General features: G+C 55.9%; 1 protein-coding gene across 1 annotated transcript in view; it reads right to left on the bottom strand.

The window, feature by feature from the left end:
* Nucleotides 1-27,057, bottom strand: part of LOC132390424 (cation channel sperm-associated protein 1-like) — a 40,636-nt gene that overhangs the window by 13,166 nt on the left and 413 nt on the right. Inside the window, exons 2-10 of the mRNA XM_059963033.1 lie at nucleotides 25,050-25,250; nucleotides 22,532-22,721; nucleotides 15,490-15,551; nucleotides 14,493-14,652; nucleotides 10,952-11,043; nucleotides 8,995-9,138; nucleotides 4,425-4,488; nucleotides 776-848; nucleotides 26-83 (exon numbers count right to left, since the gene is read on the bottom strand). Of these exons, the coding sequence (XP_059819016.1) occupies nucleotides 26-83; nucleotides 776-848; nucleotides 4,425-4,488; nucleotides 8,995-9,138; nucleotides 10,952-11,043; nucleotides 14,493-14,652; nucleotides 15,490-15,551; nucleotides 22,532-22,721; nucleotides 25,050-25,250 (1,044 nt within the window). The remainder of the gene's footprint in view (nucleotides 1-25; nucleotides 84-775; nucleotides 849-4,424; nucleotides 4,489-8,994; nucleotides 9,139-10,951; nucleotides 11,044-14,492; nucleotides 14,653-15,489; nucleotides 15,552-22,531; nucleotides 22,722-25,049; nucleotides 25,251-27,057) is intronic.

Here is a 27,057-nt window from a genome sequence, read left to right on the forward strand (position 1 = left end):
GGTTTCTGCTGTCCCCTCACCAGACCTTTGTTCGCGGCGTCCGTGAATTCATCGGACAGGCTGCCCCTCTCGTTCTGCGACTCCTGCAAAGGCACGACGGGGGACGTTAACAGCTCCACGCCTTACTTGGGGATACAGCACGGTACCGGCCCCTTCGGACCGCCGTTGCCGCCAGGCAGCCGGAATAAAGGCAGGCAAGGAAAATGTTTACGAAACGCGGGAGATTTCCTTGTCATACTGTTTTTCATTTGTCGATGAATAAATTTATTCAAAAATAGGCGACGCTTCGATTCTCATTCTAAATACTCAAAGTGAATATTGCACAAACAAAAACCGCACAGCTTCCAGGCTGTGTAACAATTGCCCGCTCAGGGCAATGGTCGGTCCGAGCAGCTGTGAGAAACATTTGGAGGGAACGTTTCTTCTGACTCCGCTCGCCCAAAACGTAGGTGATCTCTTGACATCTTAAGGAGGCTGGGAGTCTCTTGCTTACAGTCCCTTTCCCTTTCTCTCTCTGGCCAAGAATCTGACACATGACTGGCTTTCCCCCAACTGACCCCAAAGGTCAATGTATGGACCCCTCTCCCACCCCCCCCCCCCCGCATCCAAAAGCACCCAGTGCTCCCCGCAGTATCCGTCGGGGGAGGTGTTCATCTGGGGCTCTGAATTTTGGAGTCCACATGGAAAGTGTCCCGATCTCCGGCTGTCCACCCCCCCCCCCCCCACGCACCAGAGCCACTTAGGGTGCCGGGCACAGTGTGGAATCTGCTCTCACCTTCTGCTTCTTGGCTTCGTTCTGCTGGTTGATGATCAGTTGGAAGTTGTCGACCAGGATAGCGATGAAAAGCCTGGAACAAGAGGAATCCAGGTTGGGCGTTGTGGACAACCCAGGTCAGGTGCTGCGTCCAATCCCAGGCTGAAGGTTATCCAGGTCGGGTGTTGTGACCAACCCCAGGACTCCCAGCCTGAAGGTAATCCAGGTCGGGTGTTGTGACCAACCCCAGGTCTCCCAGGCTGAAGGTAATCCAGGTCGGGTGTTGTGGACAACCCCAGGACTCCCAGGCTGAAGATAATCCAGGTCGGGTGTTGTGACCAACACCAGGACTCCCAGGCTGAAGGTTATCCAGGTCGGGTGTTGTGACCAACCCCAGGACTCCCAGCCTGAAGGTAATCCAGGTCGGGTGTTGTGGACAACCCCAGGACTCCCAGGCTGAAGATAATCCAGGTCGGGTGTTGTGACCAACCCTAGGACTCCCAGGCTGAAGGTAATCCAGGTCGGGTGTTGTGACCAACACCAGGACTCCCAGGCTGAAGGTTATCCAGGTCGGGTGTTGTGACCAACCCCAGGACTCCCAGCCTGAAGGTAATCCAGGTCGGGTGTTGTGACCAACCCCAGGACTCCCAGGCTGAAGGTAATCCAGGTCGGGTGTTGTGACCAACCCCAGGACTCCCAGGCTGAAGGTAATCCAGGTCGGGTGTTGTGGACAACCCCAGGACTCCCAGGCTGAAGGTAATCCAGGTCGGGTGTTGTGACCAACCCCAGGACTTCCAGGCTGAAGGTAATCCAGGTCGGGTGTTGTGGACAACCCCAGGACTCCCAGGCTGAAGATAATCCAGGTCGGGTGTTGTGACCAACCCCAGGACTCCCAGGCTGAAGATAATCCAGGTCGGGTGTTGTGACCAACCCCAGGACTCCCAGGCTGAAGGTAATCCAGGTCGGGTGTTGTGACCAACCCCAGGACTCCCAGGCTGAAGGTAATCCAGGTCGGGTGTTGTGACCAACACCAGGACCCTCTGGTCTTGCAGCCAACACTGGAGGAATGTCTCTGTTGGCAAGCGATGCCAGTAGAGTGTCCAGTGGACTGTGTCTCCTCTGCTGGAGGGCAGAATTCACTGAAGTTCAGAGCTTTTCGACAGAATGGGAAGGGGTGGGTCCCATTAGGAATGAATGGAATGGGGTGGGGTCCCATTGGGAGTGTGGACGGTGGGAGTGAATGGGAAAGGGTGGGATCCCATTGAGAATGAATTGGGGTGAATGGGAAGGGGTAGGGACCAATTGGGAGTGTGGACGGTGGGAGTGAATGGGAAGGGGTGGGGTCCCATTGGGAGTGAATGGGAAGGGGTGGGGACCCATGAGGAATGAATGGAATGGTGTGGGGTCCCATTGGGAGTGTTGGCAGTGGGAGTGAATGGGAAGGGGTGGGGTCCCATTGGGAGTGTGGATGCTGGGAGTGAATGGGAAGTGGTGGGGTCCCATTGGGAGTGTTGGCAGTGGGAGTGAATGGGAAGGGGTGGGGACCCATTCGGAGTGTTGACAGTGGGGGTGAAAGGGAAGGGGTAGGGACCCATTGGGAGTGTGGACGGTGGGAGTGAATGGGAAGGGGTGGGATCACATTGAGAATGAATTGGGAGTGAATGGGAAGGGGTGGGGTCCCATTGGGAGTGTGGACGGTGGGAGTGAATGGAAAGGGGTGGGGACCCATTAGGAGTGAATGGGAAGGGGTGGGGACCCATTGGGAGTGTGGTCGTTGGGAGTGAATGGGAGGGGGTGGGGTCCCATTGGGAGTGAATGGGAAGGGGTGGGGACCCATTGGGAGTGTGGTCAGTGGGAATGAATGGGAGGGGGTGGGGTCCCATTGAGAGTGAATGGGAAGGGGTGGGGACCCATTGGGAGTGTGGTCGGTGGGAGTGAATGGGAGGGGGTGGGGTCCCATTGGGAGTGAATGGGAAGGGATGCGGACCCATTGGGAGTGTGGACGGTGGAGTGAATGGGAGGGGGTGGGGTCCCATTGGGAGTGAATGGGAAGGGGTGGGGACCCATTGGGAATGAATGGGAAGGGGTGGGGACCCATTGGGAGTGTGGACAGTGGGGGTGAATAGGAAATGTGGGGTCCCATTGGGAGTGTGGACGGTGGGAGTGAATGGGAAGGGGTGGGTCCCATTGAGACAGTGGGAGTGAATGGGAAGGGGTGGGGACCATTGGAAGTGTGGACGGTGGGAGTGAATGGGAAGGGGTGGGTCCCATTGGGAGTGCGGATGGTGGAGTGAATGGGAAGGGGTGGGGTCCCATTGGGAGTGTGGACGGTGGAGTGAATGGGAAGGGGTGGGGTCCCATTGGGAGTGTGGGGGTGAATGGGAAGGGGTGGGGTCCCATTGGGACAGTGGGGGTGAATGGGAAGGGGTGGGGTCCCATTGGGACAGTGGGGGTGAATGGGAAGGGGTGGGGACCCTTTGGGACAGTGGGGGTGAATGGGAAGGGGTGGGACCCTTTGGGACAGTGGGGGTGAATGGGAAGGGGTGGGGACCCTTTGGGACAGTGGGGGTGAATGGGAAGGGGTGGGGTCCCATTGGGACAGTGGGGGTGAATGGGAAGGGGTGGGGTCCCATTGGGACGGTGGGGGTGAATGGGAAGGGGTGGGACCCTTTGGGACAGTGGGGGTGAATGGGAAGGGGTGGGACCCTTTGGGACAGTGGGGGTGAATGGGAAGGGGTGGGGTCCCATTGGGACAGTGGGGGTGAATGGGAAGGGGTAGGGTCCCATTGGGAGTGTGGGCGGTGGGAGTGAATGGGATGGGGTGGGTCCCATTGGGAGTGTGGACGGTGGGAGTGAATGGGAAGGGGTGGGGTCCCATTGGGAGTGTGGACGGTGGGAGTGAATGGGAACCGGTGGGGACCCATTGGGTGTGTGGACAGTGGGAGTGAATGGGAAGGGGTGGGGTCCCATTGGGAGTGTGGGGGTGAATGGGAAGGGGTGGGGGCCCATTGGGTGTGTGGGGGTGAATGGGAAGGGGTGGGGTCCCATTGGGACGGTGGGGTTGAATGGGAAGGGGTGGGGACCCATTGGGAGTGTGGACGGTGGGAGTGAATGGGAAGGGGTGGGGACCCATTGGGAGTGTGGACGGTGGGAGTGAATGGGAAGGGGTGGGGACCCATTGGGAGTGTGGACGGTGGGAGTGAATGGGAAGGGGTGGGGACCCATTGGGCCAGTGGGGGTGAATGGGAGGGGGTGGGGTCCCATTGGGACGGTGGGGTTGAATGGGAGGGGGTGGGGTCCCATTGGGAGTGTGGACAGTGGGAGTGAATGGGAAGGGGTGGGGTCCCATTGGGCCAGTGGGGGTGAATGGGAGGGGGTGGGGTCCCATTGGGACGGTGGGGTTGAATGGGAGTGGGTGGGGTCCCATTGGGAGTGTGGACAGTGGGAGTGAATGGGAAGGGGTGGGGTCCCATTGGGCCAGTGGGGGTGAATGGGAGGGGGTGGGGTCCCATTGGGATGGTGGGGTTGAATGGGAGGGGGTGGGGTCCCATTGGGAGTGAGGACGGTGGGGTTGAATGTGAAGCGGCAGTAGGAGTAAATTTCAAGCGATGGGCTCCCTGGGTGAGGAACTTTGAATGGGACTGACACTCCCAGTTGCGCATATACTCACGTGAAAAAGATAAAGTGCTCGACGAAGATGTAGAAGACAAGGAAGATACTTATATGCCAGTAACCTGTGGGGGGACAAGGCAGAAACACAGTGCAGAGGCTGGAGGTCAGACCAAACCAAAACAATCATTGCCTCACGGTTTGCAATATTGCATTGGGCTGAGAGGCATGGGAGCCAGCGTGCTCAACCAGGGGGCGGTGTGGCACGGCGCCTGGCCTGCCCGCCCAGTGTTCGCTCGGCGGAAGACGAGCTGGACAGTGGTCGACTGCAGACTCTGGCAGCGTCTACTGTATTGAGTGGCTGCCTGGAACGGGCTGTGTGCGCTTTGCGCCGTGTGTGACCGCTGGTATTGCGTTTTGTACCTTGACCCCCCCCCCCGCAGAGTAACACTGTCTCGTTTGGCTGTATTGCTGGGTATTCCCGTACCGTTGTATGGCGATTAAACTTGAACCAAGTTGAATAAACAATGTCCAGGGTGGGTGGATATCTTCAGTTATGCTGGCTACCTGGGTAGCGTTGGATTAGAGTTCAATTAACCATAACCATAACAATACCTTGTTGTTGACAGAGCGCTTCTCATGCAATTGACGTGGCTCAAAGTGCTTTGTACCCAGATAGAGAACAGACTTCAAATTGAAAGTTTAAAAAGATGTTCCGTTAAAAGCAAGGTTAAATAAATGGGTTTTGGGCTGGTGTTTGAAAGCGTCAGCTGAGTCGGTGGCCCTTACCGTCTTGGGGATTGAATTGCACAGTTTGGGGGCTTAGTTCAAAAAAAAAGGTTGACCTGTAAATTGTCTAGATGTTTTAAATTTAAGGGACCTGACAACTCGAGCTTACACACACAAAATGCTGGTGGAACGCAGCGTCTGTAGGGAGAAGCACTGTCGACGTTTCGGGCCGAGACCCTTCGTCAGGACTAACTGAAAGGAAAGATTGGTAGAGATTTGAAAGTAGGAGGGGGAGGGGGAAATGCGAAATGAAACCTTTCTTAAATTCACCCCACCCCCTCCGGTCTTCTGCTATCATTTCGCATTTCCCCCTCCCCCTCCTACTTTCAAATCTCTTACTATCTTTCCTTTCAGTTAGTCCTGACGAAGGGTCTTGGCCCGAAATGTTGACAGAGTTTCTCCCTATAGATGCTGCCTGGCCTGCTGTGTCCCACCAGCATTTTGTGTGTGTTGCTTGACTGTATCTTAAATATTTTTAGTGAAGAAGCCTCAACTGCTTCCCTGGGCAGAGAATTCCACAGATTCACCACTCTCTGGGAAAAACAGTTTCTCCTCATCTCCATCCTAAATCTTCTCCCCTGAATCTTGAGGCAATATCCCCTAGTTCTCGTCTCACCTACCAATGGAAACAACTTTCCTATTTCTATCTTATCTATCCCTTTCAAAACGTTGTATGTTTCTATAAGATCTCCTCTCATTCTTCTGAATTCCAGAGAGTACAGTCCCAGGCGACTCAATCGTTCCTCGTAGATTAACCCCTTCATCTCTGGAATCAACCTGGTGAACCTCCTCTGCACCGCCTCCAAAGCCAGTATAACCTTCCTCGAGTATGGAGACCTGGGATCTTTCTTGGCGTCACGTTACAGTCCTGCCGGGGTCACCTTTTGTGTCCGGTGCTTCCGAGGCGGACTTCCTCCACGTTGTTGAGACGGCCGGGGGGGGGGGGGGCTGCTCCACCCTCCACGACCGGGACTTCCCGTTGGCCAAGCATTTTAAATCCCCGTCCCATTCCCGTTCTGACCTGACGGTCCATGGCCTCCTTTTGAGCAACACCATCTGGATGGCCTTCAATCGGATGGTGTGAATGTCGACTTCTCCCTCCGGTTAAAAAAAATCCCCTCCCCCCTTCCCCTCTTCTTCTATTCCCTCCTCTCACCTGCCTATCACCTCTCCCTGGGTCCTCTCCTCTCCTATCAGTTTCCTCCTTCTCCAGCCCTTGTCCTTTCCCACCAACCTGGCTTCACCCGTCATCTAGTTTGTCCTCCTTCCCTACCCCACCCCACCTTTTTATTCTGGCGCCTTAGTCTTGAAGAAGGGGCTCAGCCCAAAATGTCGACTGTTTATTCCCATCCATAGATCCTGACCTGCTGAGTTCCTCCGGTACTCTGTGTGTGTGAGAGTGTGTCTGTGTGTGAGTGAGAGTGTGTGTGTGTCTGAGAGTGTGTGTGTGTGAGAGTGTGTCTGTGTGTGAGTGAGAGTGTGTGTGTGTCTGAGTGTGTGTGTGTGTCTGAGTGTGTGTGTGTGTGAGAGTGTGTCTGTGTGTCTGAGAGTATGTGTGTGAGAGTGTGTGTGTCTGAGAGTGTGTGTGTGTGAGTGTGTGTCTGTGTGTGAGTGAGAGTGTGTGTGTGTCTGAGTGTGTGTGAGTGTGTGTGTGTGTGAGTGAGAGTGTGTGTGTGTCTGAGAGTGTGTGTGTGTGAGAGTGTGTCTGTGTGTGAGTGAGAGTGTGTGTGTATCTGAGTGTGTGTGAGAGTGTGTGTGTGTCTGAGAGTATGTGTGTGAGAGTGTGTGTGTGTCTGAGAGTGTGTGTGTGTGAGAGAGTGTGTGTGTGAGAGAGTGTGTGTGTGAGAGAGTGTGTGTGTGAGAGAACGTGTGTGTGAGAGTGTGTGTGTGAGGGAACGTGTGTGTGTGAGAGAGTGTGTCTGTCTGAGAGTGTGTGTGTGTCTGAGAGTGTGTGTGTGTCTGAGAGTGTGTGAGAGTGTGTGTGTGTGTGAGAGTGTGTGTGTGTGTGTCTGTGTGTGAGAGAGTGTGTGTGAGAGAGTGTGTGTGAGAGAGTGTGTGAGAGAGAGTGTGTGAGAGAGAGTGTGTGTGAGAGAGTGTGTGTGAGAGAACGTGTGTGTGAGAGTGTGTGTGAGAGAGTACGTGTGTGTGTGTGAGAGAGAGTGTGTGTGTGCGAGTGTGTCTGTGTATGAGAGAGAACGTGTGTGTGTGTCTGAGAGTGTGTGTGTCTGAGAGTGTGTGTGTGTGAGAGTGTGTGTGAGAGAACGTGTGTGTGTGAGAGAGTGTGTCTGTCTGAGAGTGTGTGTGTGTCTGAGAGTGTGTGAGAGTGTGTGTGTGAGAGTGTGTCTGTGTGTGTGTGAGTGTGTCTGTGTGTGAGAGAGTGTGTGTGAGAGAGTGTGTGTGTGAGAGAGTGTGTGTGTGAGAGAGTGTGTGTGTGGGAGAGTGTGTGTGAGAGAACGTGTGTGTGAGAACGTGTGTGTGAGAACGTGTGTGAGAGAACGAGTGTGTGTGAGAGAGTGTGTGTGAGAGTGTGTGTGTGAGAACGTGTGTGTGAGAGAACGTTTGTGTGAGAACGTGTGTGTGAGAGAACGTGTGTGTGAGAGAACGAGTGTGTGAGAGAACGAGTGTGTGTGTGAGAGAGAACGTGTGTGTGAGAGAGAACGTGTGTGTGAGAGAGTGTGTGTGAGAGAGTGTGTGTGTGAGAGTGTGTGTGTGAGAGTGTGTGTGTGAGAACGTGTGTGTGAGAGAACGTGTGTGTGAGAGAACGTGTGTGTGAGAGAACGTGTGTGTGAGAGAGAACGTGTGTGTGAGAGAGAACGTGTGTGTGAGAGAGAACATGTCTGTGTGTGAGAGAGAACGTGTGTGTGTGAGAGTGTGTGTGTGTGGGAGTGAGTGAATGAGTCTGTGTGTGTGTGAGTGTGTGTGTGTGAGAGAGAGTGTATGTGTGTATGTGTGTGAGAGAGTGTGTGTGAGTGCGTGTGTGTCTGTGTCTTTGTGAGTGTGTGTGAGAGAGTGTATGTGTGTGTGTGAGTGTGTGTGTCTGTGTGTGTGAGTGAGTGTGTGTGTGTGTCTGTGAGTGTGTGAGTGTGTGTGTGAGTGTGTGTGTGAGTGTGTGTGAGTGAGTGTGTGAGTGAGTGTGTGAGTGAGTGTGTGTGTGAATGTGTGTGTGAGTGTGTGTGTGAGTGAGTGTGTGTGTGAGTGAGTGTGTGAGTGAGTGTGTGAGTGAGTGTGTGTGTGTGTCTGTGTGTGTGAGTGTGTGTGTGTCTGTGTGTGAGTGAGTGTGTGAGTGAGTGTGTGTGTGAGTGAGTGTGTGTGTCTGTGTGAGTGTGAGTGTGTCTGTGAATGTGTGCATGTCTGTGTGAGTGAGTGAGTGAGTGTGTGTGTATGTGAGTGTGAGTGTGTCTGTGAGTGTGTGTGTCTGTGTGTGAGAGAGTGTGTGTCTGTGAGTGTGTGTGTCCTTGTGTGTGAGTGAGTGTGTGTGTGAGTGTGTCTGTGAGTGTGTGTGTGTGAGTGTGTCTGTGAGTGTTTGTGTCTGTGTGTGAGAGAGTGTGTGTGTGTGAGTGTGTGTGTGAGTGTATATGTGTGTGTGTGTCTGTGTGTGAGTGTGTGAGAGTGTGTGTGTGTCTGTGTGAGTGTGTGTGTCTGTGTGTGAGAGAGTGTGTGTGTGTGAGTGTATATGTGTGTGTGTGTGTGTGAGAGAGTGTGTGTGTGTCTGTGTGAGTGTGAGAGAGTGTGTGTGTGTGAGTGTGTGTGTGAGTGTGAGTGTATATGTGTGTGTGTGTGTGTGTCTGTGTGTGAGTGTGTGAGAGAGAGAGCTCAGAGCCGCGGGTGACTGCCGCCGTTACCTGCCTCCTTGCTGGCCGTGTAGACCAGGGTCCAGTCATCGAGGGTGAGAAGCTGGAAGAGGGTGTAGATCGTAGAGTACATGTCCCCGAACCGAGAGGGGTCAGCCTCAGCAAACAGGTCCCGGAACATGATGGCGAACACGACTGTGCGCGGTACGAGGTAAGGAACAGCAACCCAGGACCAGTTGGGGGGCGGGTGGTGAGAGGAACCTGAGCGAATGGGGTAGAGTGCGGGGCGAGGAGTGAAGGAGCCTACCCTGGCGGTGGTGGAAGAGAGATTCAGGGGCTGTGGGAGTGGGAGAGAATGGCTTAAAAATACTGTCCCGGGGTCTTAATCTGCAGAGCGACACTCCCTCCTCAAAGTCCTCCCTCAGTGTGACACTCCCTCCTCAAAGTCCTCCCTCAGTGTGACACTCCCCCCTCACTGCCCCTCCCTCAGTGTGACACTCCCTCCTCGCCGCCCCTCCCTCAGTGTGACACTCCCTCCTCGCCGCCCCTCCCTCAGTGCGACGCTCCCCCCTCACTTCCCCTCCCTCAGTGTGACACTCCCTCCTCGCCGCCCCTCCCTCAGTGTGACACTCCCTCCTCAAAGTCCTCCCTCAGTGTGACGCTCCCCCTCACTGCCCCTCCCACAGTGTGACACTCCCTCCTCACTGCCCCTCCCATAGTGTGACACTCCCTCCTCACTGCCCCTCCCATAGTGTGACACTCCCTCCTCACTGCCCCTCCCACAGTGTGACACTCCCTCCTCACTGCCCCTCCCACAGTGTGACGCTTCCTTCTAACCACCCGTCCCTCAGTGTGACACTCCCTCATCTCCACCCCTCCCACAGTGTGACACTCCCTCATCTCCACCCCTCCCACAGTGTGACACTCCCTCATCTCCACCCCTCCCACAGTGTGACACTCTCTCCTCACCGTCCCTCCCTCAGTGTGACGCTCCCTTCTCACTGCCCCTCCCTCGGTGTGACACTCCTTCCACACTGTCCCTCCCTCAGTGTGACACTCCCTCCTCATCGCCCCACCCTCAGTGTGACACTTCCTCCTCACCGCCCCTCCCATAGTGTGACACTCCCTCCTCGCCGCCCCTCCCTCAGTGTGACACTTCCTCCTCACTGCCCCTCCCATAGTGTGACACTCCCTCCTCACTGCCCCTCCCATAGCGTGACGCTTCCTTCTAACCACCCGTCCCTGTGTGACACTCCCTCCTCACCACCCCTCCAACAGTGTGACACTCCCTCCTCACCGCTCCTCCCTCATTGTGACACTCCCTCCTCAACCCCCTCACTCAGTGTGACACTCCCTCCTCACTGCCCCACCCACGGTGTGAAACTCCCTCCTCACAGCCCCTCCCTCAGTGTGACACTCCCTCCTCACCGCTCCTCCCTCATTGTGACACTCCCTCCTCAACCCCCTCACTCAGTGTGACACTCCCTCCTCACTGCCCCACCCACGGTGTGAAACTCCCTCCTCACCACCCCTCCAACAGTGTGACACTCCCTCCTCACCGCTCCTCCCTCATTGTGACACTCCCTCCTCAACCCCCTCACTCAGTGTGACACTCCCTCCTCACTGCCCCACCCACGGTGTGAAACTCCCCCTCACCACCCCACAGTGTGACCCTTCCCCTCACCGCCCCTCTCAAAATGTGACCCTCCCCCTTACCGGCCCTCCCAGTGTGACACACCCTCATCTACACCCCTCCCACAGAGTGACCCTCCCCGTCACTGCTCCTCCTGCAGTGTGAAACTCCCTCCTCACTGACCCTCCCTCAGTGACACTCCCTCCTCACTGTCCCTCATAAAGTGCAGTGCTGCCCCTCCTCGGGGTCAGGCCTCCCTCAAACAGGGGAGCCCGTTGCCGGGCCGCGGGTTGGAGAATTTGACCCCGGGGGGGGGGGGTGTAAACTGCCCTCTCCCCCCCCCCCCCGCTGCCCCGTCATCCGGGTGAAGGATACCGGTCAGACTGAACATGAGCAGGATGACCGTCCCCATCGACCACAGCGAGCGGAGGCAGGTCAGGAAAATGGTCTGGATGTTCATCAGGAACCTGTGCAGGCGGGGTCGCAGGTCAGGGGTCAGAGGCTGCGCTCAGTGACCGGTCAACACGCGCCCTCGTCCGGGGGCACCGAGGAGGGGGTCCAAGTCCTTGACCTGCAAACCCCCTCTCTTTCCCCTCTCCCTCCCCCACACCAACATCGTCCCCAGTCCCCCGTCCCCTCAGAGTTCTGTCCCACACCGTCACGTTCCCCACTCCCCCACTCTTTCCCCTCTCCCTCCCCCACACCAACATCGTCCCCAGTCCCCCGTCCCCTCAGAGTTCTGTCCCACACCGTCACGTTCCCCACTCCCCCACTCTTTCCCCTCTCCCTCCCCCACACCAACATCGTCCCCAGTCCCCCGTCCCTTCAGATTTCTGTCCCACACCGTCACGTTCCCCACTCCCCCACTCTTTCCCCTCTCCCTCCCCCACACCAACATCGTCCCCAGTCCCCCGTCCCTTCAGATTTCTGTCCCATACCGTCACGTTCCCCTCTCCCCCTCTCTTTCCCCTCTCCCTCCCCCACACCAACATCGTCCCCAGTCCCCCCGTCCCATCAGAGTTCTGTCCCACACCGTCACGTTCCCCCACTCCCCCACTCTTTCCCCTCTCCCTCCCCCACACCAACATCGTCCCCAGTCCCCCGAGCCCTCAGATTTCTGTCCCACACCGTCACGTTCCCCAGTCCCCCACTCTTTCCCCTCTCCCTCCCCCACACCAACATCGTCCCCAGTCCCCCGAGCCCTCAGATTTCTGTCCCACACCGTCACGTTCCCCACTCCCCCTCTCTTTTCCCTCTCCCTCCCCCACACCAACATCGTCCCCAGTCCCCCGTCCCCTCAGAGTTCTGTCCCACACCGTCACGTTCCCCACTCCCCCACTCTTTCCCCTCTCCCTCCCCCACACCAACATCGTCCCCAGTCCCCCGTCCCCTCAGATTTCTGTCCCACACCGTCACGTTCCCCACTCCCCCACTCTTTCCCCTCTCCCTCCCCCACACCAACATCGTCCCCAGTCCCCCGTCCCCTCAGATTTCTGTCCCACACCGTCACGTTCCCCACTCCCCCACTCTTTCCCCTCTCCCTCCCCCACACCAACATCGTCCCCAGTCCCCCGTCCCTTCAGATTTCTGTCCCACACCGTCACGTTCCCCACTCCCCCACTCTTTCCCCTCTCCCTCCCCCACACCAACATCGTCCCCAGTCCCCCGTCCCTTCAGATTTCTGTCCCATACCGTCACGTTCCCCACTCCCCCACTCTTTCCCCTCTCCCTCCCCCACACCAACATCGTCCCCAGTCCCCCGTCCCCTCAGATTTCTGTCCCACACCGTCACGTTCCCCACTCCCCCACTCTTTCCCCTCTCCCTCCCCCACACCAACATCGTCCCCAGTCCCCCGTCCCTTCAGATTTCTGTCCCACACCGTCACGTTCCCCATTCCCCCACTCTTTCCCCTCTCCCTCCCCCACACCAACATCGTCCCCAGTCCCCCGTCCCTTCAGATTTCTGTCCCATACCGTCACGTTCCCCTCTCCCCCTCTCTTTCCCCTCTCCCTCCCCCACACCAACATCGTCCCCAGTCCCCCGTCCCATCAGAGTTCTGTCCCACACCGTCACGTTCCCCCACTCCCCCACTCTTTCCCCTCTCCCTCCCCCACACCAACATCGTCCCCAGTCCCCCGAGCCCTCAGATTTCTGTCCCACACCGTCACGTTCCCCAGTCCCCCACTCTTTCCCCTCTCCCTCCCCCACACCAACATCGTCCCCAGTCCCCCGAGCCCTCAGATTTCTGTCCCACACCGTCACGTTCCCCACTCCCCCTCTCTTTTCCCTCTCCCTCCCCCACACCAACATCGTCCCCAGTCCCCCGTCCCCTCAGAGTTCTGTCCCACACCGTCACGTTCCCCACTCCCCCACTCTTTCCCCTCTCCCTCCCCCACACCAACATCGTCCCCAGTCCCCCGTCCCCTCAGATTTCTGTCCCACACCGTCACGTTCCCCACTCCCCCACTCTTTCCCCTCTCCCTCCCCCACACCAACATCGTCCCCAGTCCCCCGTCCCCTCAGAGTTCTGTCCCACACCGTCACGTTCCCCACTCCCCCTCTCTTTTCCCTCTCCCTCCCCCACACCAACATCGTCCCCAGTCCCCCGTCCCCTCAGAGTTCTGTCCCACACCGTCACGTTCCCCACTCCCCCACTCTTTCCCCTCTCCCTCCCCCACACCAACATCGTCCCCAGTCCCCCGTCCCCTCAGATTTCTGTCCCACACCGTCACGTTCCCCACTCCCCCACTCTTTCCCCTCTCCCTCCCCCACACCAACATCGTCCCCAGTCCCCCGTCCCTTCAGATTTCTGTCCCACACCGTCACGTTCCCCACTCCCCCACTCTTTCCCCTCTCCCTCCCCCACACCAACATCGTCCCCAGTCCCCCGTCCCTTCAGATTTCTGTCCCATACCGTCACGTTCCCCTCTCCCCCTCTCTTTCCCCTCTCCCTCCCCCACACCAACATCGTCCCCAGTCCCCCGTCCCATCAGAGTTCTGTCCCACACCGTCACGTTCCCCCACTCCCCCACTCTTTCCCCTCTCCCTCCCCCACACCAACATCGTCCCCAGTCCCCCGAGCCCTCAGATTTCTGTCCCACACCGTCACGTTCCCCAGTCCCCCACTCTTTCCCCTCTCCCTCCCCCACACCAACATCGTCCCCAGTCCCCCGAGCCCTCAGATTTCTGTCCCACACCGTCACGTTCCCCTCTCCCCCTCTCTTTCCCCTCTCCCTCCCCCACACCAACATCGTCCCCAGTCCCCCGTCCCCTCAGATTTCTGTCCCACAACCGTCACGTTCCCCCACTCCCCCACTCTTTCCCCTCTCCCTCCCCCACACCAACATCGTCCCCAGTCCCCCGTCCCCTCAGATTTCTGTCCCACACCGTCACGTTCCCCACTCCCCCACTCTTTCCCCTCTCCCTCCCCCACACCAACATCGTCCCCAGTCCCCCGTCCCCTCAGAGTTCTGTCCCACACCGTCACGTTCCCCACTCCCCCACTCTTTCCCCTCTCCCTCCCCCACACCAACATCGTCCCCAGTCCCCCGTCCCCTCAGATTTCTGTCCCACACCGTCACGTTCCCCTCTCCCCCACTCTTTCCCCTTTCCCTCCCCCACACCAACATCGTCCCCAGTCCCCCGTCCCCTCAGAGTTCTGTCCCACACCGTCACGTTCCCCTCTCCCCCACTCTTTCCCCTTTCCCTCCCCCACACCAACATCGTCCCCAGTCCCCCGTCCCCTCAGATTTCTGTCCCACACCGTCACGTTCCCCACTCCCCCTCTCTTTCCCCTCTCCCCCTCTCTACCTCCTCCCCCTCGACTCTCAATCCGCCCCTCCTCTCTCCCTTCACCCCCCTCCCGGCACCGCTCAGACTGCCCATACCCCTCTGCCCCACCCGGCCCTGTCGCACCTGTTGTGTTTGAAGATTTGGAAGACGCGCATGGCCTGTGCCAGTTTGAAGATGCGGAGAATGCGGAAGACAGTGAACTCGCGAATGTTCCGGCTGCTTCCAGCCGGCTGCAGGAGGGAGACCAGCAGCACCAGCAGGGTGAGGCACACGATGGCCAGGTCTGTGGGGAGAGGGCACCCTCACAGGGCTGGGTCACACCACCCCCTGCTCCCCTATCCCTCTTCATTTCCACATACTCTTCTCCATCCACCCTCACACATACACTCGCACCTACACACGCTTATTCACTCTCCCTCTTCCCCTCCCCTCTCCTCCTCCTTCTCCCCTCCACCTCTCCCTCCCCCTCATGCTCTCCCCCTCCCCTCCTCAATCCCACACTCACACACAGACCCTCACACATACACTCGCACCTACATACATGCTTATTCACTCTCCCTCTTCCCCTCCCCTCTCCTCCCTCCTCCATCCCACACTCACACACATACTCGCACCTACACACATGCTTATTCACTCTTCCTCTCCCAATCTCTCTCCCCCTCATGCTCTCCCCTCCCCTTCTCCCCCTCCCCTCTCTCCCCTACCCTCTCTCTCCCCTCTCCCCGCTCCTCCTCTACCCCTCCCCCTCACTCTCTCCCCCTCCCCCTCACTCTCTCCCCTCTCCCCTTCCCCCTCTCACCTCTCTCCCTGCTCTACCCCTCCCCCTCTCCACCTCTCTACCCCTCCCCGTCTCTCCCCTCTCTCCCCCTCTCCCTCCCCCTCTCTCCTCTCTTCCTCTCCCCTCCCCGTCTCCCCTCTCTACTTTCTCTCCCCCCTCTCCCCCGACTCTCCCTCTCCCTGTGCCAACCCAACACCATCCAGGATCAGACCAACCACAATCAAACCAGTACCAGGCCAGATGGGCCAAATGGCCCACTCAGAACCCCTCCCACCACCCCCCCCATTTCTACATTTTTCCTCCCCCCTCGTTCTACCTTCCTCTAGTCTGCAGTCCCCTCACCTCTCGAAGCCCCGCCCTGTGCCCTTCCCACAGGGGCGATTCGACCTCCCGAGCGTTTCTCACTAACACACAGACCCTCACACATACACTCGCACCTACATACATGCTTATTCACTCTCCCTCTCCCCCTCCCCCTCTCTCTCCCCCTCATGCTCTCCCCTCCCCTCCCCCCTCTCCACTGCCCCCTCCCCTCCCCCCTCTCCCACTCCCCTCCCCCCTCTCCCCCTCACCTCCCCTCCCCCCTTCCCCCCTCCCCTCCCCTCCCCCCTTCCCCCCTCTCCTCCCCCCTTCCCCCCTCTCCTCCCCCTCCCCTCCCCCCTCTCCCCCTCCCCCCTCTCCCCCTCCCCCTCCCCCTCCCCTCCCCTCCCTTCCCCCCTCTCCCCCTCCCCCTCCCCTCCCCCCTCTCCCCCTCCCCCTCCCCTCCCCCCCTCCCCCTCTCCCCCTCCCCTCCCCCTCTCCCCCTCCCCTCCCCCTCTCCCCCTCCCCTCCCCCCTCTCCCCCTCCCCTCCCCCCTCTCCCCCCTCCCCTCCCCCTCTCCCCCCTCCCCTCCCCCTCTCCCCCCTCCCTTCCCCTCCCCTCCCCCTCTCCCCCCTCCCCTCCCCTCCCCTCCCCTCCCCCCCCTCTCCCCCCTCCCCTCCCCCCTCTCCCCCCTCCCCTCCCCCCTCTCCCCCCTCCCCTCTCTTGAATCGGGAGCAAGTTACAGCTTGTGATTCAGCTGGGAGCTCAGAGAATTCGACCGTGTAGGTAGGATTTAAGCCTACCTGGTCAATACCTGTGGAGGAGGGGGAACTGCGCAGGCGCGAGTGACGTCAGCGTCAAGCGCGCACTTTAAAAGGCAGGACTTCTTGTCAGAGCGGGCAGCGGAGTCCGTGGAAGCAGAATCCTGGGCTTTGGCTAAGTGGGAGTCCGTGGAAGCAGAGTCCTGGGCTTTGGCTAAGTGGGTCTGTGGAAGCAGAGTCCTGGGCTTTGGCTAAGTGGGTCTGTGGAAGCAGAGTCCTGGGCTTTGGCTAAGTGGAGTCCGTGGAAGCAGAGTCCTGGGCTTTGGCTAAGTGGGTCTGTGGAAGCAGAGTCCTGGGCTTTGGCTAAGTGGGTCCGTGGGAGCAGAGTCCTGGGCTTTGGCTAAGTGGGTCCGTGGGAGCAGAGTCCTGGGCTTTGGCTAAGTGGGTCTGTGGAAGCAGAGTCCTGGGCTTTGGCTAAGTGGGTCCGTGGGAGCAGAGTCCTGGGCTTTGGCTAAGTGGGTCTGTGGAAGCAGAGTCCTGGGCTTTGGCTAAGTGGGTCCGTGGGAGCAGAGTCCTGGGCTTTGGCTAAGTGGGTCTGTGGAAGCAGAGTCCTGGGCTTTGGCTAAGTGGGAGTCCGTGGAAACAGAGTCCTGGGCTTTGGCTAAGTGGGTCCGTGGGAGCAGAGTCCTGGGCTTTGGCTAAGTGGGTCTGTGGAAGCAGAGTCCTGGGCTTTGGCTAAGTGGGTCCGTGGGAGCAGAGTCCTGGGCTTTGGCTAAGTGGGTCTGTGGAAGCAGAGTCCTGGGCTTTGGCTAAGTGGGAGTCCGTGGAAGCAGAGTCCTGGGCTTTGGCTAAGTGGAGTCCGTGGAAGCAGAGTCCTGGGCTTTGGCTAAGTGGGAGTCCGTGGAAACAGAGTCCTGGGCTTTGGCTAAGTGAGTCCGTGGAAGCAGAGTCCTGGGCTTTGGCTAAGTGAGTCCGTGGAAGCAGAGTCCTGGGCTTTGGCTAAGTGGGAGTCCGTGGAAGCAGAGTCCTGGGCTTTGGCTAAGTGGAGTCCGTGGAAGCAGAGTCCTGGGCTTTGGCTAAGTGGGAGTCCGTGGAAGCAGAGTCCTGGGCTTTGGCTAAGTGGGAGTCCGTGGAAGCAGAGTCCTGGGCTTTGGCTAAGTGGGAGTCCATGGAAGCAGAGTCCTGGGCTTTGGCTAAGTGGGAGTCCGTGGAAGCAGAGTCCTGGGCTTTGGCTAAGTGGGAGTCCGTGGAAGCAGAGTCCTGGGCTTTGGCTAAGTGGGAGTCCGTGGAAGCAGAGTCCTGGGCTTTGGCTAAGTGGGAGTCCGTGGAAGCAGAGTCCTGGGCTTTGGCTAAGTGGAGTCCGTGGAAGCAGAGTCCTGGGCTTTGGCTAAGTGAGTCCGTGGAAGCAGAGTCCTGGGCTTTGGCTAAGTGAGTCCGTGGAAGCAGAGTCCTGGGCTTTGGCTAAGTGGGAGTCCATGGAAGCAGAGTCCTGGGCTTTGGCTAAGTGGGAGTCCATGGAAGCAGAGTCCTGGGCTTTGGCTAAGTGAGTCCGTGGAAGCAGAGTCCTGGGCTTTGGCTAAGTGAGTCCGTGGAAGCAGAGTCCTGGGCTTTGGCTAAGTGAGTCCGTGGAAGCAGAGTCCTGGGCTTTGGCTAAGTGAGTCCGTGGAAGCAGAGTCCTGGGCTTTGGCTAAGTGGGAGTCCGTGGAAGCAGAGTCCTGGGCTTTGGCTAAGTGGGAGTCCATGGAAGCAGAGTCCTGGGCTTTGGCTAAGTGGAGTCCGTGGAAGCAGAGTCCTGGGCTTTGGCTAAGTGGGTCTGTGGAAGCAGAGTCCTGGGCTTTGGCTAAGTGAGTCGGTGGAAGCAGAGTCCTGGGCTTTGGCTAAGTGGAGTCCGTGGAAGCAGAGTCCTGGGCTTTGGCTAAGTGGAGTCCGTGGAAGCAGAGTCCTGGGCTTTGGCTAAGTGGAGTCCGTGGAAGCTTGAGTCCAGGGCTTTGGCCAAGTGGAGTCTGTGGAAGCAGAGTCCTGGGCTTTGGCTAAGTGGAGTCCGTGGAAGCAGAGTCCTGGGCTTTGGCTAAGTGGAGTCCGTGGAAGCAGAGTCCTGGGCTTTGGCTAAGTGGGTCTGTGGAAGCAGAGTCCTGGGCTTTGGCTAAGTGGGAGTCCGTGGAAGCAGAGTCCTGGGCTTTGGCTAAGGGGGCTTCGGCATAAGGGGACTTCGGTAAGCTTGTGTGATTGCTCGCTGAGGGGAAGAAGGTAAGGTCACTAGGTGCTTTTTAGACTTATTCTATTAATCCAGTTCAGGTATGGGGGAGACAGTCAGAGCAGTGGTGTGCTCCGTATGCAGTATGTGGGAGGTCAGGGTCAACACAGTTGTCCCTGATGACCACACCTGCAAGAGGTGCGTCCAGCTGCAGCTCCTATCAGACCGAGTTAGTGAGTTGGAGCGGGAGCTGGATGAACTACGGATCATTCGGGAGGCAGAGGCAGAGATAGATAGGAGTTATCAGGAGGTAGTCACACCAAAAAACCAAGAAGTGGGCAGATGGGTGACGGTCCAGAGAGGCAGGGGGAGCAGGCAGAGAGAGCAGAGCACCCCTGCGGCCATTCCCATTAACAATAAGTATACCGTACTGGATACTGTTGATGGGGATGACCTACCAGGAATGAGTTGTAGTGGTCCTGCCTCTGGCACAGAGGTTGAACCCTCAGCTAGAAAGGGGAGGAGAGAAGAGAAGAGAGCGATAGTTTTAGGGGACTCTATAGTTAGGGGGGCAGATAGGAGATTTTGTGAGGCAGATCGGGAGTCTCGGATGGTATGTTGCCTCCCTGGTGCCAGGGTCCGGGACATCTCAGATCGGGTGCAGGCTATTCTTGAGAGTGAGGGCATGAACCCAGATGTAGTGGTCCATGTAGGGACCAATGATGTAGGTAAGGTGAGTGAGGGGGTCCTGCTTAGAGAGTTCAGGGAGTTAGGAGTGAAGCTGAAAGGCAGGACCTCCAGGGTGACAATCTCGGGATTGCTACCTGTGCCACGTGCGAGTGAGGCGAAGAATAGAATGATTATGCACATTAATACGAGGCTGAGAGCATGGTGCAGGAAGGAAGGGTTCAGGTTTTTGGATAATTGGTCTTTGTTCCAGGGACATTGGGATCTGTTTCGAAGGGATGGTCTACATCTGAACCGGAGGGGTACTAGCATTCTTGCAGGAGTATTTGCCAGTGCTGCTGGGGGGGGGGGGTTAAACTAGATGTGCAGGGGGCAGGGATCCAGATCCAGAGGGTTGGTCAGAAGGTGCATGGGGATAAATGTGTACAAGGTTTGGGTGATCTTGAGAAGGTCATCAAAATTCAGGGTGCAATTTGCCCGATGGAAGTTCAAGGAGCTGGGTTAGGTACAGTAGACAGTGTTTTAAGCAAAGAGAGGAGGAATGGGCTAAGAATTCTATACTTGAATGCGCGCAGTGTCAGAAATAAGACAGATGAGCTTGAAGCTCAGATGAAAATGGGGAACTACGATATTGTTGGGATAACGGAGACATGGCTGCAAGGGGATCAGGCCTGGGAATTGAGTGTACCAGGGTATAAGTGCTATCGTAGAGACAGAAATATGGGAAGAGGGGGTGGGGTGGCCCTGTTGGTGAGGAATGAGATTCAGTCCTTAGCAAGAGGTGACTTGGGAACAGCGGAAGTAGAGTCTGTGTGGATTGAGCTGAGGAACAGTAAGGGTAAAAAGACCCTAATGGGTGTTGTGTACAGGCCCCCAAACAGTAGCGTGGATATTGGGTACAAGTTGATTAGGGAGTTAACATTGGCATGTGCTAAAGGTAATGCAGTCGTTATGGGAGATTTCAACATGCAGGTGGACTGGGAGAATCAGGTAGGTGCTGGACCCCAGTATAGGGAGTTTGTGGAGTGTCTAAGGGATGTATTTTTGGAACAGCTTGTGCTTGAGCCAACCAGGAACGAGGCTATTTTGGACTTGGTGATGTGTAATGAACAGGAATTGATAAGTGATCTTGAAGTAAAGGAGCCATTAGGAAGTAGTGATCATAACATGATAAGTTTTTATCTACAATTTGAGAGGGATAGGGGCAGATCAGAGGTGTCAGTGTTGCAATTAAATAAAGGAGACGACGGAGCCATGAGGGAAGAGCTGGCCAAAGTTAAATGGGCGGATGCCCTGGCAGGAAAGACAGTGGATCAGCAGTGGCAGATATTCTTGGGCATAATACAAAAGATGCAAATGCAGTTCATTCCAATGAGAAGGAAGGATTCAAAGAGGGGGAAGGGGCCACAGTGGTTGACAAAGGAAGTCAGAGATTGTATAGCATTAAAGAAAAAGAAGTATGACAGGGCTAAGATGTGTGGGAATACAGAAGATTGGGAAAGTTTTAAGGAACAGCAGATCTTAACTAAAAAAGCAACGGAGAGAAAAAATCAGGTATGAGCTCAGTCTAGCCAGGAATATAAAAGGGGATAGCAAAAGCTTTTTTAGCTATGTGAAGAGAAAGAAGATAGTTAAGAACAATGTTGGCCCCTTGAAGAATGAATTGGGAGAAATTGTTATGGGAAACAGGGAAATGGCAACAGAATTTAATGCATACTTTAGATCTGTCTTCACCAGGGAGGACACAAGCAATCTCCCAGATGTATGGATGGGCCAGGGTCATAAGATATCAGAGGAATTGAGACAGATTGACATTAGGAAAGAAACTGTGATGAGTAGACTGGTAGGACTGAAGGCTAATAAATCCCTGGGTCCAGATGGTCTGCATCCGAGGGTTCTAAAAGAGGTGGCTCAGGAAATTGCAGATGCATTGGTAATCATTTTCCAATGTTCCTTAGATTCAGGATCAGTTCCTGAAGATTGGAGAGTGGCTAATGTTGTCCCACTTTTCAAGAAGGGAGGGAAGGAGAAAACGGAGAACTATCGCCCTGTTAGCCTAACGTCAGTCGTGGGGAAGATGCTTAAGTCCATTATTAAGGCGAAATAGTGGCACATCTAGATGGCAGAAATAGGATTAGGTCGAGCCAGCATGGATTTACCAAGGGCAAATCATGCTTGACTAATCTGTTGGAGTTTTTTGAGGGTGTAACAAGGATGTTAGACGAGGGTAAGCCAGTGGATGTTGTGTACCTAGATTTTCAGAAGGCATTCGATAAGGTGCCACATAGGAGATTGGTGAGTAAAATCAGAGCTCATGGCATTGGGGGCAGGGTTTCAACATGGATAGAAAACTGGTTGGCAGATAGAAAGCAAAGGGTAGCAGTGAATGGGTGTTTCTCAGACTGGCTGGAGGTGACTAGTGGGGTACCACAGGGCTCTGTTTTGGGACCACAGCTCTTTACGATTTATGTCAATGATTTAGATGAGGGCATTGAAAACTATATCAGCAAGTTTGCTGACGATACTAAACTGGGTGGCAGTGTGACATGCGAAGAGGACGTTGGGAGAATACAGGGAGACTTGGATAGGCTGAGTGAGTGGGCAGATACTTGGCAGATGTCATTCAATGTGAATAAATGTGAAGTTATCCACTTTGGAAGCTGGAACAAGAGGGCAGAGTATTGTCTGAACGGTGTTGAGTTAGGTAAAGGAGAAATGCAAAGAGACCTAGGAGTCCTAGTTCACCAGTCAATGAAGGTGAATGAGCAAGTGCAACAGGCAGTGAAGAGGGCAAATGGAATGTTGGCCTTTGTTACAAGGGGAATTGAATACAAGAGCAAGGATGTCCTTTTGCATTTGTACAGGGCCCTGGTGAGACCACACCTGGAATATTGTGTACAGTTTTGGTCTCCAGGTTTAAGGAAGGACATTCTGGCAATTGAGGAAGTGCAGCGTAGATTCACTAGGTTGATTCCTGGGATGGCAGGGCTGTCTTACGCAGAGAGATTGGAGAGATTGGGCTTGTACACGCTGGAATTGAGGAGATTGAGAGGGGATCTGATTGAAACTTTTAAGATAATTAAAGGATTTGATAGGATTGAGGCAGGTAATATGTTCCAGATGTTGGGAGAGTCCAGTACCAGAGGGCATGGATTGAGAATAAGAGGTCAGTTATTTAAAACAGAGTTGAGGAAGAGCTTCTTCTCCCAGAGAGTTGTGGAGGTGTGGAATGCACTGCCTCGGAAGACGGTGGAGGCCAATTCTCTGGATGCTTTCAAGAAGGAGCTGGATAGATATCTGATGGATAGGGGAATCAAGGGATATGGGGACAAGGCAGGGACTGGGTATTGATAGTGAATGATCAGCCATGATCTCAGAATGGCGGTGCAGACTCGAGGGGCCGAATGGTCTACTTCTGCACCTATTGTCTAACCCTCCCCACCCCCCGCAACAACGTCCCACCAGACCCTTCGACAAGTGAGGCACCGTTACCCCACTCTTCCCCGCAGGCGTCTCACCCAAGTCGTTCCAGAAGTTCTTGAAGAAGTTCTTCCTCCAGACAAAGACCTTGACGCTGTACTCGAAGATGTAGATGGCCATGAAGATCGAGTCCATCACAGACAGGAACCAGCCTGGTGGGAAAGCGACGGGGAGCTCGAATTTACTGGTGTTGGGGGGGGGGAGCCAAAAATAAAAAGAAGGAAAAAAAATAAGCAATAACGATCGAGGACATGAGATGAAGAGTCCTTGAAAGTGAGTCCATGGGTTGTGGGAACGGTTCGGTGTTGGGTTGAGTGAAGTCATCCCATCTGGTTCAAGAGCCTGATGGTTGAGGGGTGGTTAAAGGGACCGTCCTCTCTATCCCAGGCCGTAAAGGGATTGGGGACAGCAGGTGAGGCTTCTGCGCTTGAGAGACCGATGGTGAGAGAAGATTTTGCTACCGAATCTGGAGCGGGGGGGGGGGGGGGGAGAGGAGGAGAAAGAGGCAGACCGTAACATTGAACCAGCAAGCTGTTGGCCTCCCCTCTCACCGTGGCGGGGGGGGGGCTGATACCTCCCTCCCCCTCCTTAGTGTCGGGATGAAGAGTGGGTGTTGACGGACTCGAGATCTTGGGTCTCTGCGGGGGGCTTTGCTCGGGTGGTGGGTGGTAATGGGGTGGGGGGGGGATTGAATTGACGCTTTGCTGTGTGTGGGAGGGGAGAGTGGACTTTGGGGTTCTGAAGTTTGTCTGTCAACCCAGGGGACGGAGCCTCCAGATTCGGGGGAGTAGATTGAGGACGGAGATGAGGAGGATCTGCTTTTCCCAGAGGGTGGTGAAACTGTGGAATTCTCTGCCCAGGGAACCAGTGGAGGCTGCCTCGGTGAATATATTTAAGACAGGGTTGGATAGATTTTTGTAGGGGTATTAAGGGTTGTGGGGGAAAGGCAGGTAGATGGAGTTGAGTCCATGGCCAGATCATGGTGTTCATCAACGGATATAATGAGAAGGCAGGTGCACAGGGCTGATCCAGGGCCTGCCACGACGGAATGGCGGAGCAGACTCGATGGGCTGAACGGCCTAATTCGGCTCCTATCGTCTTATTCCTGGTAAAGAAAAAGCGGGTGGTCGAGGTATGGAACGAGCTGCTGGCGGAAGCGGTTGGGGCAGGTACGTTAACAACCGTTTGAGAGCCGCTCGTACAGATACGCGGGTTGGAGAGGTTGAGAGCAGGACTCCTCGCCAGACCCCCCCCCCCCCCCTCGGTTAACGGTAGGGGTCCGCGGCATCAGGAAGTTCGGGAACCCCTGGTTTAGAGGGATACAGGCCAAACACGGGCAAATGGGATTGGTCGATGGGCCTGTATCTGAACTGTATATCGTTCAAAGTCAAGTTCAAGCTCAGTTGTTGTACGTGGGAGTGTGGACGGTATAAAGACAGCTGGAGGGGCAGGTGGTTTCGAGGAAGACGGGAGGCTACGGAAGGACTTGGACAGGCAAAGAAGTGGCAGATGGAATGAAGTGTGGGGAAGTGTATGCCAATGAACTTTGGGAGAAGAAAGGAAAGGGGGAACTATTTTATAAATGGAGAGAGAATCTGAGGCGCAAAGGGTCTTGGGAGTCCTTGTGCGGGGTTCCCTAAAGGTTCATTTGCAGGTTGAGTGTGTGGTGAGCAGGTCAAATGCAATGTCAGCATTAATTTCAAGAGGACTGGACTATAAAAGCCAGGATGTAGTGTTGAGACTTTGTAAAGCACTGGCGAGGCCCCACTAGGAGTATTGGCCCCTGATCTTAGTATTGGCCCCTGAGCTCTGAGTGGGTATCTTCACTCGCCCCCATCAATGAACTGTTCCCACAACCAACAGGCCCACTGTCAAGGACTCTTCATCCCTCGTTCTTGATATTCATTGCATCCTTATTTAATATTACAATTTATTTCTTTTTTGAATTTGCACGGTTCGTTGTCCTTTGCACGCTGGTCGAACGCCCCACGTTGGTGAGGTCTTCCATTGACTCCGTCATGGTTATTATTCTGTAATGGATTTGTTGAGTGTCCCCCCCCCCGCAGGAAAATGAATCTCAGTTGTGGCGCGCATGTACTTTGATAATAGATCTACTTTCGCCTTTGAACTTTGAACTCTGGCTCCTTCCCGAGGACGCCTGGATTGAACTCTGAACTTCTGGCCGAAGTTGTGACAGCGTCGCGCCAATTGCCACGCCGGTGGGTATATTTAAAGCGGAGGTCCCTGATCAGGCAGGGCGTCAGGGGGAAAGCGGGAGAGCGGGGTTCAGAGGGTTGATCGCATGGAGGGGCAAGCCAGGGCTAACGGGGGTGAATTTCCTTAGCCTTGCCGAGGCGGCACAGGTGATGGTGGAGTTTCCCGACCCGTGGTGTCCATGCCAGTTGGTGACTTGAGTGAGGCTCCTGATGAAGAGTGTCGGGTTGGGCCACTCCGCCACACCTCGCCCACCCCCTCCCTACCTCCGCGGACGATCACGCTCACGTATGTCTGGGACACCAGCATGACGACGTTGACGACGACGGTGACCAGGATGAAGGAGCCCACGCTGGGAAACTCGATGAAGTCCTTCAAGGTGTTGCGCAGGAAGCCGCAGCACTGGCTCAGCTTCTGCCGGTAGCCTTCGGCTTGCGGCGACGTGCCGCGCTCCCTCTGGTAGACACCTGCGAAGGAGAGGGGCAACGGGTCGCATCACGCCCCCCAAGCAAAGCGCCGAGGGAGGCGAGCGTTCGCTCCCATCACCGACTGGGCTGGGATACGAGAGCGGGGCACCCGGGAGGACGCTGAGCGGTTTCTCTGAAAGGGAGTGGAGAGGGTCCCGAGGGAGGCCGGAATGAAAGGATGGGAGGTGTTTGATGACCTGTCCACGCAGGAGTTTAGAAGAACGGTGGGGGGTGGGGGGGGGGGAGTGACTTCACTGAAACTTTTCCGACAGTGAAAAAGGCCGAGACAGAGCGGGCGTGGAGAGGATGTTTCCGACCCTAGGACCAGAGGGCACAAAGGGTGTCCTTTTAGAACAGAGGTGAGCCAGAATTTCTTTAGCCGGAGGGTGGTGGATCTGTGGAATTTATTGCCCCAGGGGAGGCCGAGTCAGTGGGTACATTTAAAGCGGAGGTTGAAAGGTTCTTGATTAGTCAGGGCATCAATGGTTCCAGAAGGCAGGAGAATGGGTTGATGAGAGGGGTAAAAAAAATCAGCCCAGATGGAATGGTGAAGCAACTCGATGGGCCAAATGGCCTATTTCTGCTTCTATGTCGTAAAGGTTTGACATCCCTCAGCACAGGGTAAAGGGTGCGAGGGCTCGGGATTGTGGGGGGGATTCTGGAGCTGGGGGCTGTCAGTAAGGGGTTGGGGGAGGGAATTGGGGAATGGGGAGGGGGGGTTGTTGAAACGAGGGAAGAGTTAAAATTCTCACTAACCATGATGGTCCATGGAGAAGGTGAGGGTGGGTTATAGCGGCCCTGTGTTTGACCTATCTTTACCACACCCTATCCCTCTCTCCCTCCTTCCCTCTCTTCTCACCCTCTTCTCCCCTTTCCTCTCTCACAGATGTTCCTCTGTGTGTCTCTCTTTCGTTAATGTTTCTTTCTCCCTCACCTTCTCTCTCCTTGGTGCTCTCTCTCTCTTTCACTCACTCACTGTTTCCCCCCACTTTTTCAATACGTCACTCTCTCAAGCTTTCTCTTTCTTTCCTAGCTAGTCCAAATTTTCTTTGTTCTCTAAACCTCCTTCCCTCTTCCCTTTCACACTTTCTCTCTCTCTTTCTATCTCTTTCACCCTCTCTCTGTCCCTCTCACTTTCTGTCCTATGTCCCTTCTGCAATTTCCACCTCCCTCTCTTTCATACACGCTCTCTGTCCCCCCTCTGTTGCCCCTTCCCCTCTGTCCCCCTCTTCCCTCTCTCTGCCCCTTCCCCTCTCTTTGTCCCCTCCTTTCTATCTATCTCTGTCACTCTATCTCTCAATGTCTTTATCTTTTCTCTCTCTGCTTCTCCCAGTCTCTCTCTCTCTCACGTTCTGTTTCTATCCCTCTCTCTCTCTCTCTCTTTCTTGCATGCATTCCATCCGCCCCCAGGAAGAGAGTGTTTAGAAGAATCGCTCATGGTTCCAGAGTGGTCACAATGGGACATTGGGGGGTGGGGTTCCCTGAACGCTGCTGGGTTCTGCTGTGCTTGGTCCAAGGTTAATCCAGAAGTCAAGGAAGAGCAAAACGTGTTGCTTCACAATCGTTTCATTCAGCTGAAGGAACTGAAAATGTAGCGTAGCGGGGTCGAGCCGAGGAAGGAATGAAGCTGGTGGACCGATGTGGTCCGCCCTCCTTATACCACAGATGAGACTTCCCACTCAGATTTGTAGATAAGAGTTAACCAATCCAATAGTCCCTATTCAAATAATGCCAAGAAGCTTCCAGAAAGAGACAGAGAAACTGTGAGCACTAGGGGGGGCACACTGAGCAACTGCATATACACACT

Source organism: Hypanus sabinus, unplaced genomic scaffold, assembly GCF_030144855.1.
Source record: "Hypanus sabinus isolate sHypSab1 unplaced genomic scaffold, sHypSab1.hap1 scaffold_890, whole genome shotgun sequence".
Taxonomy (NCBI): domain Eukaryota; kingdom Metazoa; phylum Chordata; class Chondrichthyes; order Myliobatiformes; family Dasyatidae; genus Hypanus; species Hypanus sabinus.